The sequence below is a fragment of the Podarcis raffonei genome, chromosome 9 (assembly GCF_027172205.1).
Source record: "Podarcis raffonei isolate rPodRaf1 chromosome 9, rPodRaf1.pri, whole genome shotgun sequence".
Classification (NCBI taxonomy): Eukaryota; Metazoa; Chordata; class Lepidosauria; order Squamata; family Lacertidae; genus Podarcis; species Podarcis raffonei.
The window spans coordinates 34,474,214-34,488,306 of record NC_070610.1 but is presented as its reverse complement, the minus strand read 5'-3'; the positions used below and the strand labels follow the sequence as shown (position 1 = coordinate 34,488,306).

The 14,093-nt window shown below is 37.7% G+C and overlaps 1 protein-coding gene across 2 annotated transcripts in view; it reads left to right on the top strand.

Annotated features, from left to right (window-relative positions):
- The window catches only part of GALNT7 (polypeptide N-acetylgalactosaminyltransferase 7), a 44,704-nt gene that overhangs the window by 25,481 nt on the left and 5,130 nt on the right, over positions 1-14,093 (top strand). Inside the window, exons 3-10 of one of the 2 annotated variants that reach the window (XM_053402744.1) lie at positions 2,937-3,103; positions 4,833-4,963; positions 5,210-5,289; positions 6,963-7,145; positions 9,340-9,457; positions 10,961-11,083; positions 11,683-11,901; positions 13,038-13,136. In XM_053402744.1, coding sequence (XP_053258719.1) covers positions 2,937-3,103; positions 4,833-4,963; positions 5,210-5,289; positions 6,963-7,145; positions 9,340-9,457; positions 10,961-11,083; positions 11,683-11,901; positions 13,038-13,136 — 1,120 coding nt within the window. Of the gene's footprint in view, positions 1-2,936; positions 3,104-4,832; positions 4,964-5,209; positions 5,290-6,962; positions 7,146-7,298; positions 7,482-9,339; positions 9,458-10,960; positions 11,084-11,682; positions 11,902-13,037; positions 13,137-14,093 lie in introns of both variants that reach the window. The other variant, XM_053402743.1, reaches the window with a different exon arrangement.

Genomic DNA, 14,093 nt, shown 5'->3' with positions numbered 1-14,093 from the left:
AACCCAATCCAAAACACAAAATGGGGTTTATCTTCAGAAAAGCTTTTCTGAGTCCTTTAGTACCTGGCAGTAAATAATAGTGAATAGCATCAGCATCTTAAAATTCTTCTAAAACACTGCTCACAAGGGCAGAGATTGTCTGCATTTGGTAGCTCAGTATTGTTCCCAATATCAGACAACGTGCTCTATAAAGTTCACTACCCTTGTTCCCACTGCCCAGTGTGGAATTTTTTAAAAGCAAGAGCGAGAGTGGCAGCCCTGGAAAACATAATTTATCATCATTTTTAATACTGAAATTGTTCAGTCTGAAACATAATTGAGCTTCCAGCATCTTATTTTGCAGTCTTAAACTACCTTATTTAGAATAAGGTATATTAAATGATGGCCAACAATTATCTTATTTCTATATCTTTAGTGGACAAGTTGCTGATTAACTTTATAGTACAGTGCTTAGTTGATGTTTTATATTTGCTTCCTGGTGTTAGTTAGTGAACCACTGGATGTCACTATTGTTCTTTGCAATAGCACTTGGTGTTTTATCTGGTAGTTCTCTATCTGCTTGGGAACCTACGGTATTTTGCAACAACAGTAGGTCATAGCAATTACAGTGGTACCCCTGGTTACGTACTTAATTCGTTCCAGAGGTCCGTTCTTAACCTGAAACTGTTCTTAACCTGAAGCACCACTTTAGCTAATGGGGCCTCCTGCTGCTGCTGGAGCACGATTTCTGTTCTCATCCTGAAGCAGAGTTCTTAACCTGAGGTACTATTTCTGGGTTAGCAGAGTATGTAACCTGAAGCGTATGTAACCCGAGGTACCACTGTACTGTTGGCTAACTACTGTTAAAGGTATATTTATACTCCTTATTGAAGGAGAATCAAACTTGAACAACATGTCTCGTAGAAGACTTGTATTATTATTTTTTAAGATGAACAAATAGAGCATTGAAATTAGGGATTTTCTGAAAATTCTGAAAAGCTTGAACTTTGATTTTGAGTTTAAAGTGCAAGCTCTTAAGGGGGTGAACAAAAGGTTGTTGAGCTTTGTTAAAACAGATAATAGATGGCACCCTTGATAAAAGTGGGTTGTGGTGGTGATAAAAAAAATGCACACTGAATTTAGGCATGTTGATATTACAACTGCAAGTCCCTTGTTAAGACTAAGAGCCTGGGACCTGAAGGTTTGTTCTGTCTTATTGCACCAAAATTCAGTGCTACTTTTTACTAACTCAGTGGCTTTCATAGAGGATATAAAAGTTTTAAAATTTGTTCAGTGGAATGATTTCCTGTTTAGGAAGTTAGTGGGTTTGCTTGTTCATGGTGATTTCTAGCTTGGAAGATACGGGTAAAATATGCTGGCTCAGAGGCTAAATTAACAGACATTGGTAGTTATTAACCAATAACAGTTCAAATTGAATCTTGAGTCTGCTGATTAGTTTTAAAGGGAGTTGTAGTGCAAAATATCTAGAGGACACTCATTATGCGTAGGCAAATGGAATTCAACCTTTCTTCCCCAAAAAGAAAAAGGGCTGGTGTAACTGTGTTTCAGCTGAATTTTTCTTTGCTAATGGAACACTTATGTATTCCCTAATATACTTCTCTTCATTATTTATCCTTGCCCCAAAAGAGATGCATTAGATTTATGGAGATTCATCAGATAAATGCACAGTTGTTACTAATTTATTGCATGAGATTCAGACTCCTTTTTGGGTAGTACTTTTATTGCAGGTACCTCAGGGGAGAAAGCCACGTTTATATCTTTTGCATCCCTGAGGGTTTACAACAACCTTGTTTGTATTTTAAGTGCAAGTGTGTGTACCACACCTATACACACAAACTAACCACACATGGTTTCTCCTGTAATGTATGTGTGTGTGCACAGCTTGTAAGTGATGGAATATTGAAGCTTGAAACATCGAGTTGGAAGGGACCACAAGGATCATCTACTTTAACCCCCTGCAATGCAGGAATCTTTCACCCAATAATGTGGGGCTCAAACCCATAACCCTGAGGTTAAGAGTCTCATGCTCCAACTACTGAGCTGTCTCTTAGGGCAAGTGTACTGAATGATAATTTACTGAAAAGCAATTAAACAGGAAATGCCACCAAAACTTTTCTTAGTGGGTGGTGTACAGAAAGCTAAGACTAGTTGATGCGACAGAAGCACCTGGTACTGCAAGTTGTCAGAAAATCGTATCAGCCATGGGCTGAAAGAGTCATGCAAATTGGCCCCAATTCTACAGGCAAACTCAGAAAGCAGTTAGGAGCAGAATGGGTATCATAATGTGATTGCAGGTTATAGAGAGGGTGTTGCAACAGAGGAGAGGCTTATGACAGTTCAGAAGAGTGAACATTCTGACAAATTATAATTTTCTCTGTTGTGATTATAACAACCACGTGATAAGTTTTCCTTTTGAAAAACTACATGAAAGAGAAGGCTGCAGAGATTGCTGGCTATATTATGTGAAAACATTGGGATTGGTTTTTCCCCCTAGAAGGTACAATGTAACATCAAAATGTTTAAATTACATACAACTTTCATGTTTGTCCTTGTGGACTTGGGTTTTGTTTTTTCATGGGACAAAAGAATGTCTTAAACATGATTTTCATTTTGAAAACTGCTTCAAGATCCTTCAAAAAGTAAGAAGCAGCAATCATTACTGTAAGCTTAGCTTCTAAACTAGCTTCATAATCATGCACTATCCAGAGTACTGTGTATATTCTAAGTCCTCTTTTGGGATGGGGGGCACTTTAATTAACTAGGTGGTACGAAAGGGGTATTGTAAGAGAATTTTCTCCAAATGGTCTTATTTATTGGAGCCATAACTAGTGCTCTAGTTAATTCTGTTTTTTCACTGATAGTGGTTCTGATAACAACCATGTTCTGATTGTAGATATTTCAAAAATGTTAAAATATAACACACATATCTGTTGCAGGTGCAAGTACTGGCATTATGATGAAAACCTGCTCACCTCCAGCGTTATCATTGTCTTCCATAATGAAGGGTGGTCCACACTCATGAGGACAGTTCACAGTGTAATTAAAAGAACTCCAAGGAAGTACCTGGCAGAAATTGTATTAATTGATGACTTTAGTAATAAAGGTAAATGCATTTAATATCAATATCAAACCCAGCAAGAGCTGAATCTGTCATTCTACAGGGAAGTTGAACCAACATAAAGAAATACTGTGCTGATAATTCAGTGGTTTCTGCTCTTAATAAGAAACCAGCCTGCAGATTTAAGAATATTGATCTGTGGATAGAGTCGGTAGCATGGTTTTCATTATAGATCAGTTTTTAAAAAGAAAAAAAAATAGCTTTAGTGAATTAATGTAGTTTGTTCTAGCCTATTGAATGAAGAAGCGTAAGTGCTATCACATTCAGCAAATATCTGTCTTTCTGTTTCTTTGAATGGAGACTTTGCAGAAAAATTCAATCCTTCTCAAAGAGTAATCATGACTCAAATCTTCATTCAAGGCTACGTCTGTTCAGAGATAATGCAAGGGTTGCCTTGAACAGGAATCAACACTCTCTTTTCCAACATATGGATTTTTTTGACTGAAGGGTTTGTCAAAATGGATAGTGTAGGAAGCTTCACCTTTGCCTCTGTAGGTACTTCAACTGTCAGCCTTGGATTTTCATTGCATTAAATGCTTATTACAGTAGCAGAGACTTTTAGATATAGTGTGAAATCTGTCCCCCTGCACACACAAATTGTTCCACACACTTACGGAAAGTTTGAGACGATGAAGTGCTTAAGCTGAAATATGGGTAGGGGATTCCTAACAGATAAAGTTAATGTAGATACAAATGAAGGAGCAGATAATCAGGGTAATATGTGATGCAAATGAACCAATATTCCTTCTATTCTGTGCTATCTTCCCCTTTATTTCTGATGTATAGAGAGAGAATGCTACTGTCCCTTATTTTCCTTTACAGCACCTATGGCAGAATGTAATAGAGTTGCAGATGATCATCTTAAACGTGTGTGTGTGTGTGTGTTGCATAGTCCTAAAATAGCATAAGAGAAAATGCTGAGAAAATGCTATAATCCACAGCAGTGTTTTCCTGCCGCGTTTGACTGTGGTAGCCTTAAATGTTAATAAAAGTCATGAGTGTTTTCTTGAAGGTATTTCATAATCTTTTTTTGCATCCACATCTGTCTTCAAATTCAGACATTACTAATATTTATTGTGGAGAGTGAATGCTACATCTCCTGCACCACCTCCTGGATTTTGTTGCCTATAAATGTTGACATTTTATTATGTGAGTTTAAAGACTTGATTATATTCATTTTTGGCATGTCAGAGAAGAGCTGTGAATGTGTCACTCTCCCATAGACCTAGTGTAAAGCAATAAGGAATACACAGGGGGAAAATGGAACACTTACGACACCAGGACAACTTCCATTGTTACATTTCCTTACTCATGTTATAAAACTATGGGGGGAATTGAGTGGGAAAATTACTGGAGGTTTGTGCCTTTCTGTTGTCAAAAGAGTCTATAAGTATGAGTTCTGAACTTTTCCAAAGTTCAGACATCACTTTCTTAGGTCTGACCTTTCCAACATTAGAAGGGCACACATCTTTTCTACTTCCCTACATGTATTTTAAAAATCCAAGTATTGTTGGTAGTAGCTTTTAAGTGAGGTTACAGTTGTTATCAACAAATATGCCAGGCAGTGATTTATGTAATAGCCTTAACTTCTGAGTATTTAGATATTAAGTCAATTATATTTAGTTTGTTTTTAATATAGATTTAGTTTGTGTTGTAAGCTCTAAGCTAAATATTTTATAACAAATATGGAAACTTCTTTTTTATTATTTGATAGCACACTTAAAAGAAAGACTAGAGGATTATATTAAGCAGTGGAATGGCCTTGTAAAGATTTTTCGAAATGAAAGGAGAGAAGGTTTAATTCAAGCTAGAAGCATTGGAGCCCAGAAGGCTAAACTTGGACAGGTAGAAAACCATTTGCTAAATAAAACCCTTCTTTCCCTACAGTCTGAATTTTGCTTTTAACAGATCTTAAACCACTTGATTATTTCAAGTATAGTCCTTAATTGCAAAATGGCATATGTAGTCTTTTAAAAGATAGCTATAAACTGATGTCAACGTACAATGCAAAAAGCTCAATTAAATCAATGTGTGTTTTGTGTAAGGAAATCTCAAAATGAGTTGAAATCTCCTTTCCTCTTTGTTTTAAAGGTTTTAATTTACCTTGATGCCCACTGTGAGGTGGCAGTAAACTGGTATGCAGCACTAATTGCTCCTATAGCTAAAGACAGGTAATAATAATCTGCTTATTTTTATACCTCAGAAAGCCTTTAACAGTAGCCTTAACAGTTAGTAATTCACCCAGTGCAAGTAGCAGCTCTTTCTGGGTGAGTAACTTTTTAGCTCAGGGTGGTCCAACATTCAGTCTGGGGGTCACACATGGCCCTTGAGGTCTTTTTTGGTGACCCCCAGCCCACATGCTGCCTTCCCAAAGCCGGGTAAGTGAGACGCTAGTTAGCCTAGTTAGTACTTTCTCAGCTTTGGGAAGGAGGTTGGGAGAGCTCTAGGATCCTGCCAGAGCTTTGCGCTTCCTTCCCAAAGCTTTCCTTAGCTGGCTTTGGACAGGCAGTGCAAGGGCTAGAGGGGTCAAATTTTGGCATTGCTCTCCCCCCTCTTCCACAACAAGTCGATTGCGGCCTGCAGGTTCCATGTCAAAGTGCTCTTGTGGCCCACTTGGTATGAAAAGTTGGGCCGCATCGTTCTAGCTCATTCTCCAGGCTGCCTGAATAGGCATGATAAAAACTTGCCTGCAGTGCTGTTGTAGTGAGAAAAAGAACTGCATTAAGAAACTTGATTTGTTTTTTAAGCAGTAAAACCAGTGTAAACATCTGCCAAGGTTTGAAAACACTAAATGCACAGCAGATTACACTTACTATGCAAAGTTTTTAATCAGAAAAGTTTTAGGGGATTTGGTCAACTTGGTAAATTGAAAAGGAACAAAGTCTGGAACAGTATACTTTGGGGTTCCCCCCTCCCTTATGGCTTTAAGGTGTTGTGGATTGTTAATGTGACCATATAAGCAAATCAAAGATACTTAAAACAAAGTATAAAATAATAAATGTCTGTTATGATAAATGTCTGCATATGAGGATTTCCTCTCAAAAGTACAAACCAGAACAGTATTTTAAAAGTAAATTCTAGCATATGATGTTCTAACATACTCTTGGTTCTATTTCCCCCCCCCCTTCCCCTTTTTAAATAATAGAGAACTGTAGTTCGGGTCCTACAGTAGGAGAGCTGATTCTGGCTTTGCCACCTTGCAAGCAAGAAAAGCAGGCATCTTCATTTGTGAAATGTTGAAACACATGCAAAATTCAAATGGTTTATTGCCTGGTTTTAAATCATACCTGACCTTTCAAAAACTCTTTCCCGTGGGTTTAAACCAGTGATGGCCAAACTTGGCCCTCCAGCTGTTTTGGGACTATAAGTCCCAACATCCATAGCTATAAGAGGACCAGTGGTCAGGGATGATAAGAATTGTGGTCCCAAAACAGCTGGAGGGCCAAGTTTGGCCATCACTGGTTTAAAACAAGCCTTCTGTAAACAAGACAACAATCCTCCTTACTCTCAAAGCTTAAGAGAGACAAATATATTCATATTTGCAAAAAGTGAAACACATAGCTTCCATCATTCACCTTGATATTTTGTTATCAGAATTCTGTGAAGGAAGAAGTAGATTGGTGCGTTGATGTTTCTGCTTTCAGCATTAATGTATTCTTAAATAAATTTGACCTCATCCTGCTCATTCATAATCCCCACTCCCCTGCTTTCCTTCTGTAAGAAAGCACTGTATGTATATGCTATATTTATTGAAGTTATATTGGAATAAAGTGTAAGAGATAGCAGATGACTTATTGGATTAGACAGCTTAATCTTCTCTCTTCCCCTTCCATAAATGTTTCAGAACTACATGCACTGTGCCTCTAATAGATTACATAGATGGGAATGACTATTCCATTGAACCACAGCAAGGTGGGGATGAAGATGGCTTTGCCAGAGGGGCCTGGGACTGGAGCTTGCTATGGAAGCGTATTCCATTAAGCCACAAGGAAAAGGCAAAAAGAAAATATAAAACTGAGCCATATCGGTAAAGAATGCTGTTTCATTCTATTGATCTTTATAACTCATGCTTATCTAAATCCTTTCATTTTTCCCCTTTCTTTTCCATGAACCATGTGATTCGTTTAAATGTGCCATGTACCTGCTTTCATCCTCACCGCCACCATCCATAATCCTGCAGAACCACATGCACTGTGCCGCTTATAGATGTCATAGATGGCAACACTTATAACATTGTACCCCAAGGGGGTGGTGACGAAGATGGGTTTGCTAGAGGAGCATGGGATTGGAGTATGCTCTGGAAGAGGGTGCCCTTGACCAAACGTGAGAAGGAAATGAGAAAGACAAAAACTGAGCCGTATCGGTAATCACTAAACCACTTACACGTTTCTCCTTTTCCTAAGGATGTACTGAACTATTAAATATTTGCATGAACTCTCCAGACCTTTAAAACAAAGCTAACAAAAGCCGATGCTCTGTGGAGATACATTGTTCTTTTCACTAATCTGTGGTCAAGCTCTTCTAACATAGCCTTACTAACTCCTTTTGCTCTTCTGTGTCTTGTACTTATATACTCAGTTCTTTCAGCAAATTGTAGGGTGGCTGCTAATTGGATTGTTTAAATGAAACCTGTGGTCTGCCATTATACCTTGATTGTGTTAGAAATTGCTTAGTATCCTTATTAGGTGCTGTTTTGTCCTGCCCGGACAGGTGAACTGACATATGGAACTAATTGATAGATATTTACAGAAAGAAAATGCATCGTCCATGTGTCTTTTGTCTAAGTAACCTGTTCTTTTAATGGCGAAGGGAAATGTTATGTTTCTCTGAATTTTTGCCTTTACCTATAAAATGATTTGTTCAAAAACAAAATTTGGCCAGAAAGGGCTGAGATTTTCTAATATACCAACTTCTTTCCCTAAACTAATTAGGCTGTGATTCTGCTTTGGTTCACTTACGCTTCACTAATCCTGCAACTAGAATCCTTTTCATTTCAAAATTTCTTTTTTCCTATAACCAAAGTAAATGTATATTTGTATTATTTGAATATGCAATAATGCCATTTTAAGAATTCTGCTACTTTCATTTTACTCTCACTTTATTGTATTTTTGGAACTAATATTCCAAATCATTTTCAAGAAATTATGAAGCTTTGGGCGACACACACAAATTTTTGCTCCCTGACATAAAAAGTTGTAGGTCCTCTCACAGAAATGAGCATATTTTTTGCATTTATACACTGTTAATAAAACAGTTCTAGGAAGGAGGAGAATCAAATAATTTAAAGTTAAGAGCACAACAGAAATTCATCACTGTACATTTATACTTACATTATATTTACATTTTCATATTTTTATTAGAATATTGACACTGGTTAATGCATGTTATGCAGGTTTTCACATTGGCATCTGGAGAGAAACCTGGAAACCTCCAATACCACTTTTTAAAAACATAATCTCTAGTCCTTATTATTGTAGAAAGAAAAAATGGGTTTGGTTGATAATGGCCAACTGAACCAGAACATGCTGAATGTTTTAAAGACCTAAAATAGTACATAAAGAAAAATTGTCATTGTTCATATTTGTATCCCATCTTTCCTCTGTTTTGCTCAGTTTAGCATACATGGGTTTGGATTAATCTAAATATTTTTAATAATGAATTGAATTTTGTTTATACTGAAAGAAAATATAGCCCAGCATCTTAACACTTTGTTCTGAGACGTTGGTTAACTGCTTACAGTTCTGATAGTGTCCATTTGGTTTGGTTTTGACCTTTCAGCTGTTCTGAACTTAACACAAACTCTTGGCATATTATGAACCATTTCTCTACAACTGCAAAAAGACTAGGAGTGTTTTTATGACTGTTTTATGATATTTAAAGGAAAACAGGTCATGGAGAAAGCAAGCCTCCAGCCCAGTTCTTTTTTTCCATTCTGGATCACAGCCTCTGTGACTGCTTATACATTAAAAACAACAAGTGTTGGGACTAAATCATACCAACATTTAGTCTGTACCTTACCTGGTACCTAGGATTCCAAAACGATTTAGCCTGTTATCGGAACTTTGGAGTTCAAACAATTGCTATAAACTTTTTATTGAATACCATTAAAGCTTTATAATTTCTACCTATCAAAAACAATTGTCAGTTGATTCCTACATATATAAAAGGGATTCCTTCTGGCCCATGGCATACAAACTGTTAGTTCCTCTTCTCATTCCTAGGTCACCTGCAATGGCTGGTGGATTGTTTGCCATCGAACGTGATTTCTTTTTTGAGTTGGGTCTCTATGATCCAGGTCTACAAATCTGGGGCGGTGAAAACTTTGAAATATCTTACAAGGTAAGCAACCATAACAAGAGTTGATAACTATCATATTTCAAGTAAATATGTGACCATCAGTCAGTTCAGTTCTTACGAGTTTTTTTGTTTGGCCCAGGGACAGCAATACTTTCCTTGTTTTCCATCAGCCAACTCCTGATTAGTGCCATACAGACAACTATGTCTTGCTGCACTTATTATGTTTATTGCTTTTGAAACTGTTGGGCCTACACCTTGTTTTCTGTGGGGCTCTTCATTCTCAGATGTACCTTCCTCAGCAAGGCCATAATGCTGCCAAATTCTTGCCTCCTCTGAACCAAAGACTCAAAACCACTAGAGGACACATCTGCCTCACATTTTGGCACATTATCTGTTGACTTAGTGGTTGCTAAAGTAAAGTCTGAGACCTGATTTTATAGATCAATTAGGGTGTAGGTTTTAGTCACTGGCACCTTATTCACGTAGCCCAGTTTTGCTTGTAATTCTGAGGCTAGAGCAAAATTGGGTTGAATTATTTTGTAGCATGGATAGCCTCTGAAGATTAGATGAGAGAGCTTCAGGTTTGGACATGTTTGCTTTGAAAGTTGCAACATTTCAGCTTTGTTGAAATGACATTGATAGTATAACACAATTCCTAGGGGCTAAGCACCACTGTACATAGTAGGACCTGCTTCTGAGCAAACATGCATAGAAGGAAGATCTTCATAAATATATTGGAAATCTTAGACCTGTGTCTGTTCCAGATGTGACTTACTGGGTGGGATAGAGCAGCTACCACTAGCTTCTTGGTAGATGGGTCATTGTTGTTTACTGGAAGGGAGAGTGGCCAGGTGGCAGGGAGATTGGCCAACCTCCCTGCCATCTCACTTCTCCCTCCCAGAAAGCAGTTCACCTGCTGGGAAGCCAGCATAGGAGCTCTGCCCCATCGGCCAAACTGCTTCTGTTCTGCTTTGTTAAATAATCCAGAATAATATCAAGTTCTATGCAGCAAAGCAAAATGTTTTGTTTAATGCCTCCTAATAGAGAAAGAAGGTTTGAAATCATACAAACGATAGCTGAGCTAACTGCAGTTTAAGGGATTTACAAACACCACCAACAAATTCTGAAAAAGTGGTTAAAATTGCTCAAGGTGTTGAAGCGAGTTATTTAATATTTCAATTTAAAACTTAATGGGCACCCTAAAATGACATGTAATATTAAATGAAATTAGTTCCTAATATTATCTGCGGATATAACTTCTAAATTGAATGCAATCCAGTTAAGAAATTAGGCAATTGTGACTACTTGTCAGTGGTGTGCACTAATTATTTGCCATTTTTTCTTTCAAATGATATGTAAGGGCTCCTAATACTAAAGGACTGTGGTGGTGGTGGTTATTGACATCTTGCAATGATGCTGAAAGCTTTGAAAAATAATAATAGCTAGTACTGTAATTTAATGTTTACAGGTGTTTTATGAGATTTTGAAATTTGTGAATGTGTAACTCTCTCGTTCTCATCTCTTTCAACAAATAAAAACCTGCAGATTTGGCAATGTGGAGGGAGGCTTCTGTTTGTGCCTTGTTCTCGTGTTGGACATATTTATCGTCTCCAGGGATGGCAAGGGAATCCACCTCCAGCATATGTTGGATCATCTCCTACTTTAAAGGTGAAGTTTTATGTCTTTAGCATTTGACTAGTAAATTAAAAATCTTAGACACATTCAAATCTATACCTTTTTCTCTTCCCCAGATGATGAGTTTTATTCTAACTGAATGAAAAAATGTAATTTGATTTAAAAAAACCACACACCTAAGTTAATCGTGTGTGTGCGCGCGCGCATTTGTGTATCTGTAGAGCCACTCACTAATCCCATGGTTTCATAACTGGATAACCATGTTGAGGGCTGCTCAGTGTTCTTCACCTCCTAACCAAAAAGAGCAACATTTTATTTTATTACTAAATTTGGGAGCTTTTAAATTATACCTGTATTCCTGAAGGTGTCTTTATTTTTTAAATATAGAAAAGCACACACATAATACCAGCATTTTGTTCAATTAAAGTTGATATAAATATGAATGCTGTATAAGAATTTTCCTTTAACGTTCTGGAAAATGAAACTACAGTGTGTTATCAAAAGATTTACCCACAAATGAAGTATGTGCGCACATAAAGTGATAAAGAGAAAGCCTAGCCACAATTACCCATGCTCTGGTGAACTCTTGTTTGGGTTATTGTAAAATGAATTCAGTATATTTTTTCCCACAGAACTACGTCCGAGTTGTGGAGGTCTGGTGGGATGAATACAAAGATTACTTCTATGCTAGTCGTCCTGAGACAAAAGCACTAGCATATGGTGATATATCTGACCTGAAGAAATTTCGTGAAGATCACAAGTGCAAAAGTTTTAAGTGGTTTATGGAAGAAATAGCTTATGATATAACTTCTCACTATCCTTTACCACCTAAAAATCTGGAGTGGGGAGAGGTAAGTACAGTGTTTTTGCAGATCCATTCCTTGATACAAGTCATTATTTCAGGTGTCCTGAGCTACAGCAGCCACAAAGAGTCCTATTCCCCTTGTTCTTCCAGTCCAGAATTAATTATAGGAAGGACTAGTGTGTGCTGGAAAAACAAGGGGGATAGGAATCTCTTTGTAGCTATATGCAGGGAAGGAACCAGCACATTCAAACTCTAAAGCTGTTTAGTTTAGATCTGCATGAATTACTTAAGAGTCCCAGGGCTTAAGAACAAAACAATAAGTTGATGTGAAATCAGTCCAGATTTTGATATAGGAATTGGCAAAAAAAAATATTAGTACATATGTACATTTAACTCGAAGTTGACTGGGTTAAATGTGAACAGTGGACACAGAGAAGATAAAAAGTTGCAAGAATGCAAAAAAAAAAAAAAAGTGACACTGTTTAAATTGCTAGCATGAAGATGGAAAGAGAGAGAAGAATCCAGCTCCTACTTGATTATTTTTCTCAGTGTTGTGACTTCCTATGTGCTAATCTGCTATTGACTCACTTGAAAGATTCGTTATCTCCTCATTCACTCGGCAGAGCAGGGAGAACTCATTTTCCTTGCTCTGGCATGTGTGCCAGCTTCTAGCGCTGCTGATTTTCTCCCCCTCTTCCCCGCCCCCCCCCCGATGTGCACACTGCACCATACCCAAATCTGCTCCAAAGATTGGGTGAGACTCCCGTAACAGTGTTAGGGAATATGCAGTGGAGGGAGAGGTACCTCCATACAAGGAGAACTCCTTGCAGAGACAACTGAAAGATTTAGCTTTATGTGGAATACAATCCACTGAACTCTCCTTGCTAACTGTATTTACTTATAGGAAGGCTATGTACCCCAAGCTCCAGTTCTGCTGTACCTTTTTGTATAGTATACCAAAAGGGTGCCCATAACATCCATTGGTATAGCAGATTTTTTTCCTTCTAATAGTTATCAGTATTTTGACTCCAGCACATTATGCTGAGGTCTTTGGTGAGCTGTGTGTGTCATTTCAGAAATCTCTGTACAACTACATAATACTTTTTTTCATAAGCAAGTTATTAGCTTCCTAATTTTATTTTGAAATATTTAGCTACAATATAAATTATACATGTGTTTCAGATCAGAGGCTTTGAAACTGCTTACTGCATAGACAGCATGGGACATTCCAATGGGGGCTTTGTGGAACTTGGACCATGTCACAGAATGGGAGGAAATCAAGTAAGTAGTCTCAAAGCAAGATCTTTGGAGTGCCAAAAGGAATGCCAAAAGATTAAACTTTTTGCCTGTGGATTTTCCATCGCTGTAAACAGTACTAAATTAGTTGAAGCACAACTTTACACACACACACACACACACACAGAGAGAGAGAGAGAGAGAGAGAGAGAGAGCGCACACTGGGAGCTGTCATGTGTGTGAAGTCCACTACTACATTATCACAATAAAATTATAAATCATATTACTGAACCACCCTGGGTTCCTTAGGGAGGAAGGACAGGATAGAAATTAAATAATAACCATTATTTTTAATTGTCTTACATAGGGAACTGTTGTGGATCACAAAAGCATTGTTGATGGCTCAAATTTAGATACTATTTGAGCTTATTTCTATGTTTCCCTTGTACCTTCTGAAAATCTGCATGGGGAATTAGGGGCTCCATATTTGCTAGGCAAAGTCCAAATCTATATTCATAAGATTTATTCATTTTATTTAAAAGCATTTCTAGACAGCTTAATATTTTAAAATCCCCAAGGGGTATACAAATATGAGAGTCTAGCGCAAGCGTATTTCCAATCAGTGTCACTCAGCTAACAGTGAAAAATTTCCATTGGCAGAATGAGAACGAAAGCAATTTTTCAGCATTTCCCCCTGTAGCCTCCTTGTGACATCTCTAAATCTGCTCCAGAGAGACCTCTAACTCTCTAGAGCCAATTTAGCAGGGTGCTGCTTTGGGAAGAGAGAATTGCTGAAAATTGCTTCCTCTCCTTTCCAGCTCATGGGAGCCTCCTATCAGCTAAGCATGAATGCATCCCCATAGTCAGCCTTTCATGATGGGAGTTTCAGCAACATACAACTCCTTTCTTCTTCTTCTACCATCACTTCATACCATAGCTGATGAGTGCTGTTGGGATTCAGACCAGTAGCCCTGACCTCTGTGATTCATTCAACTCATTACT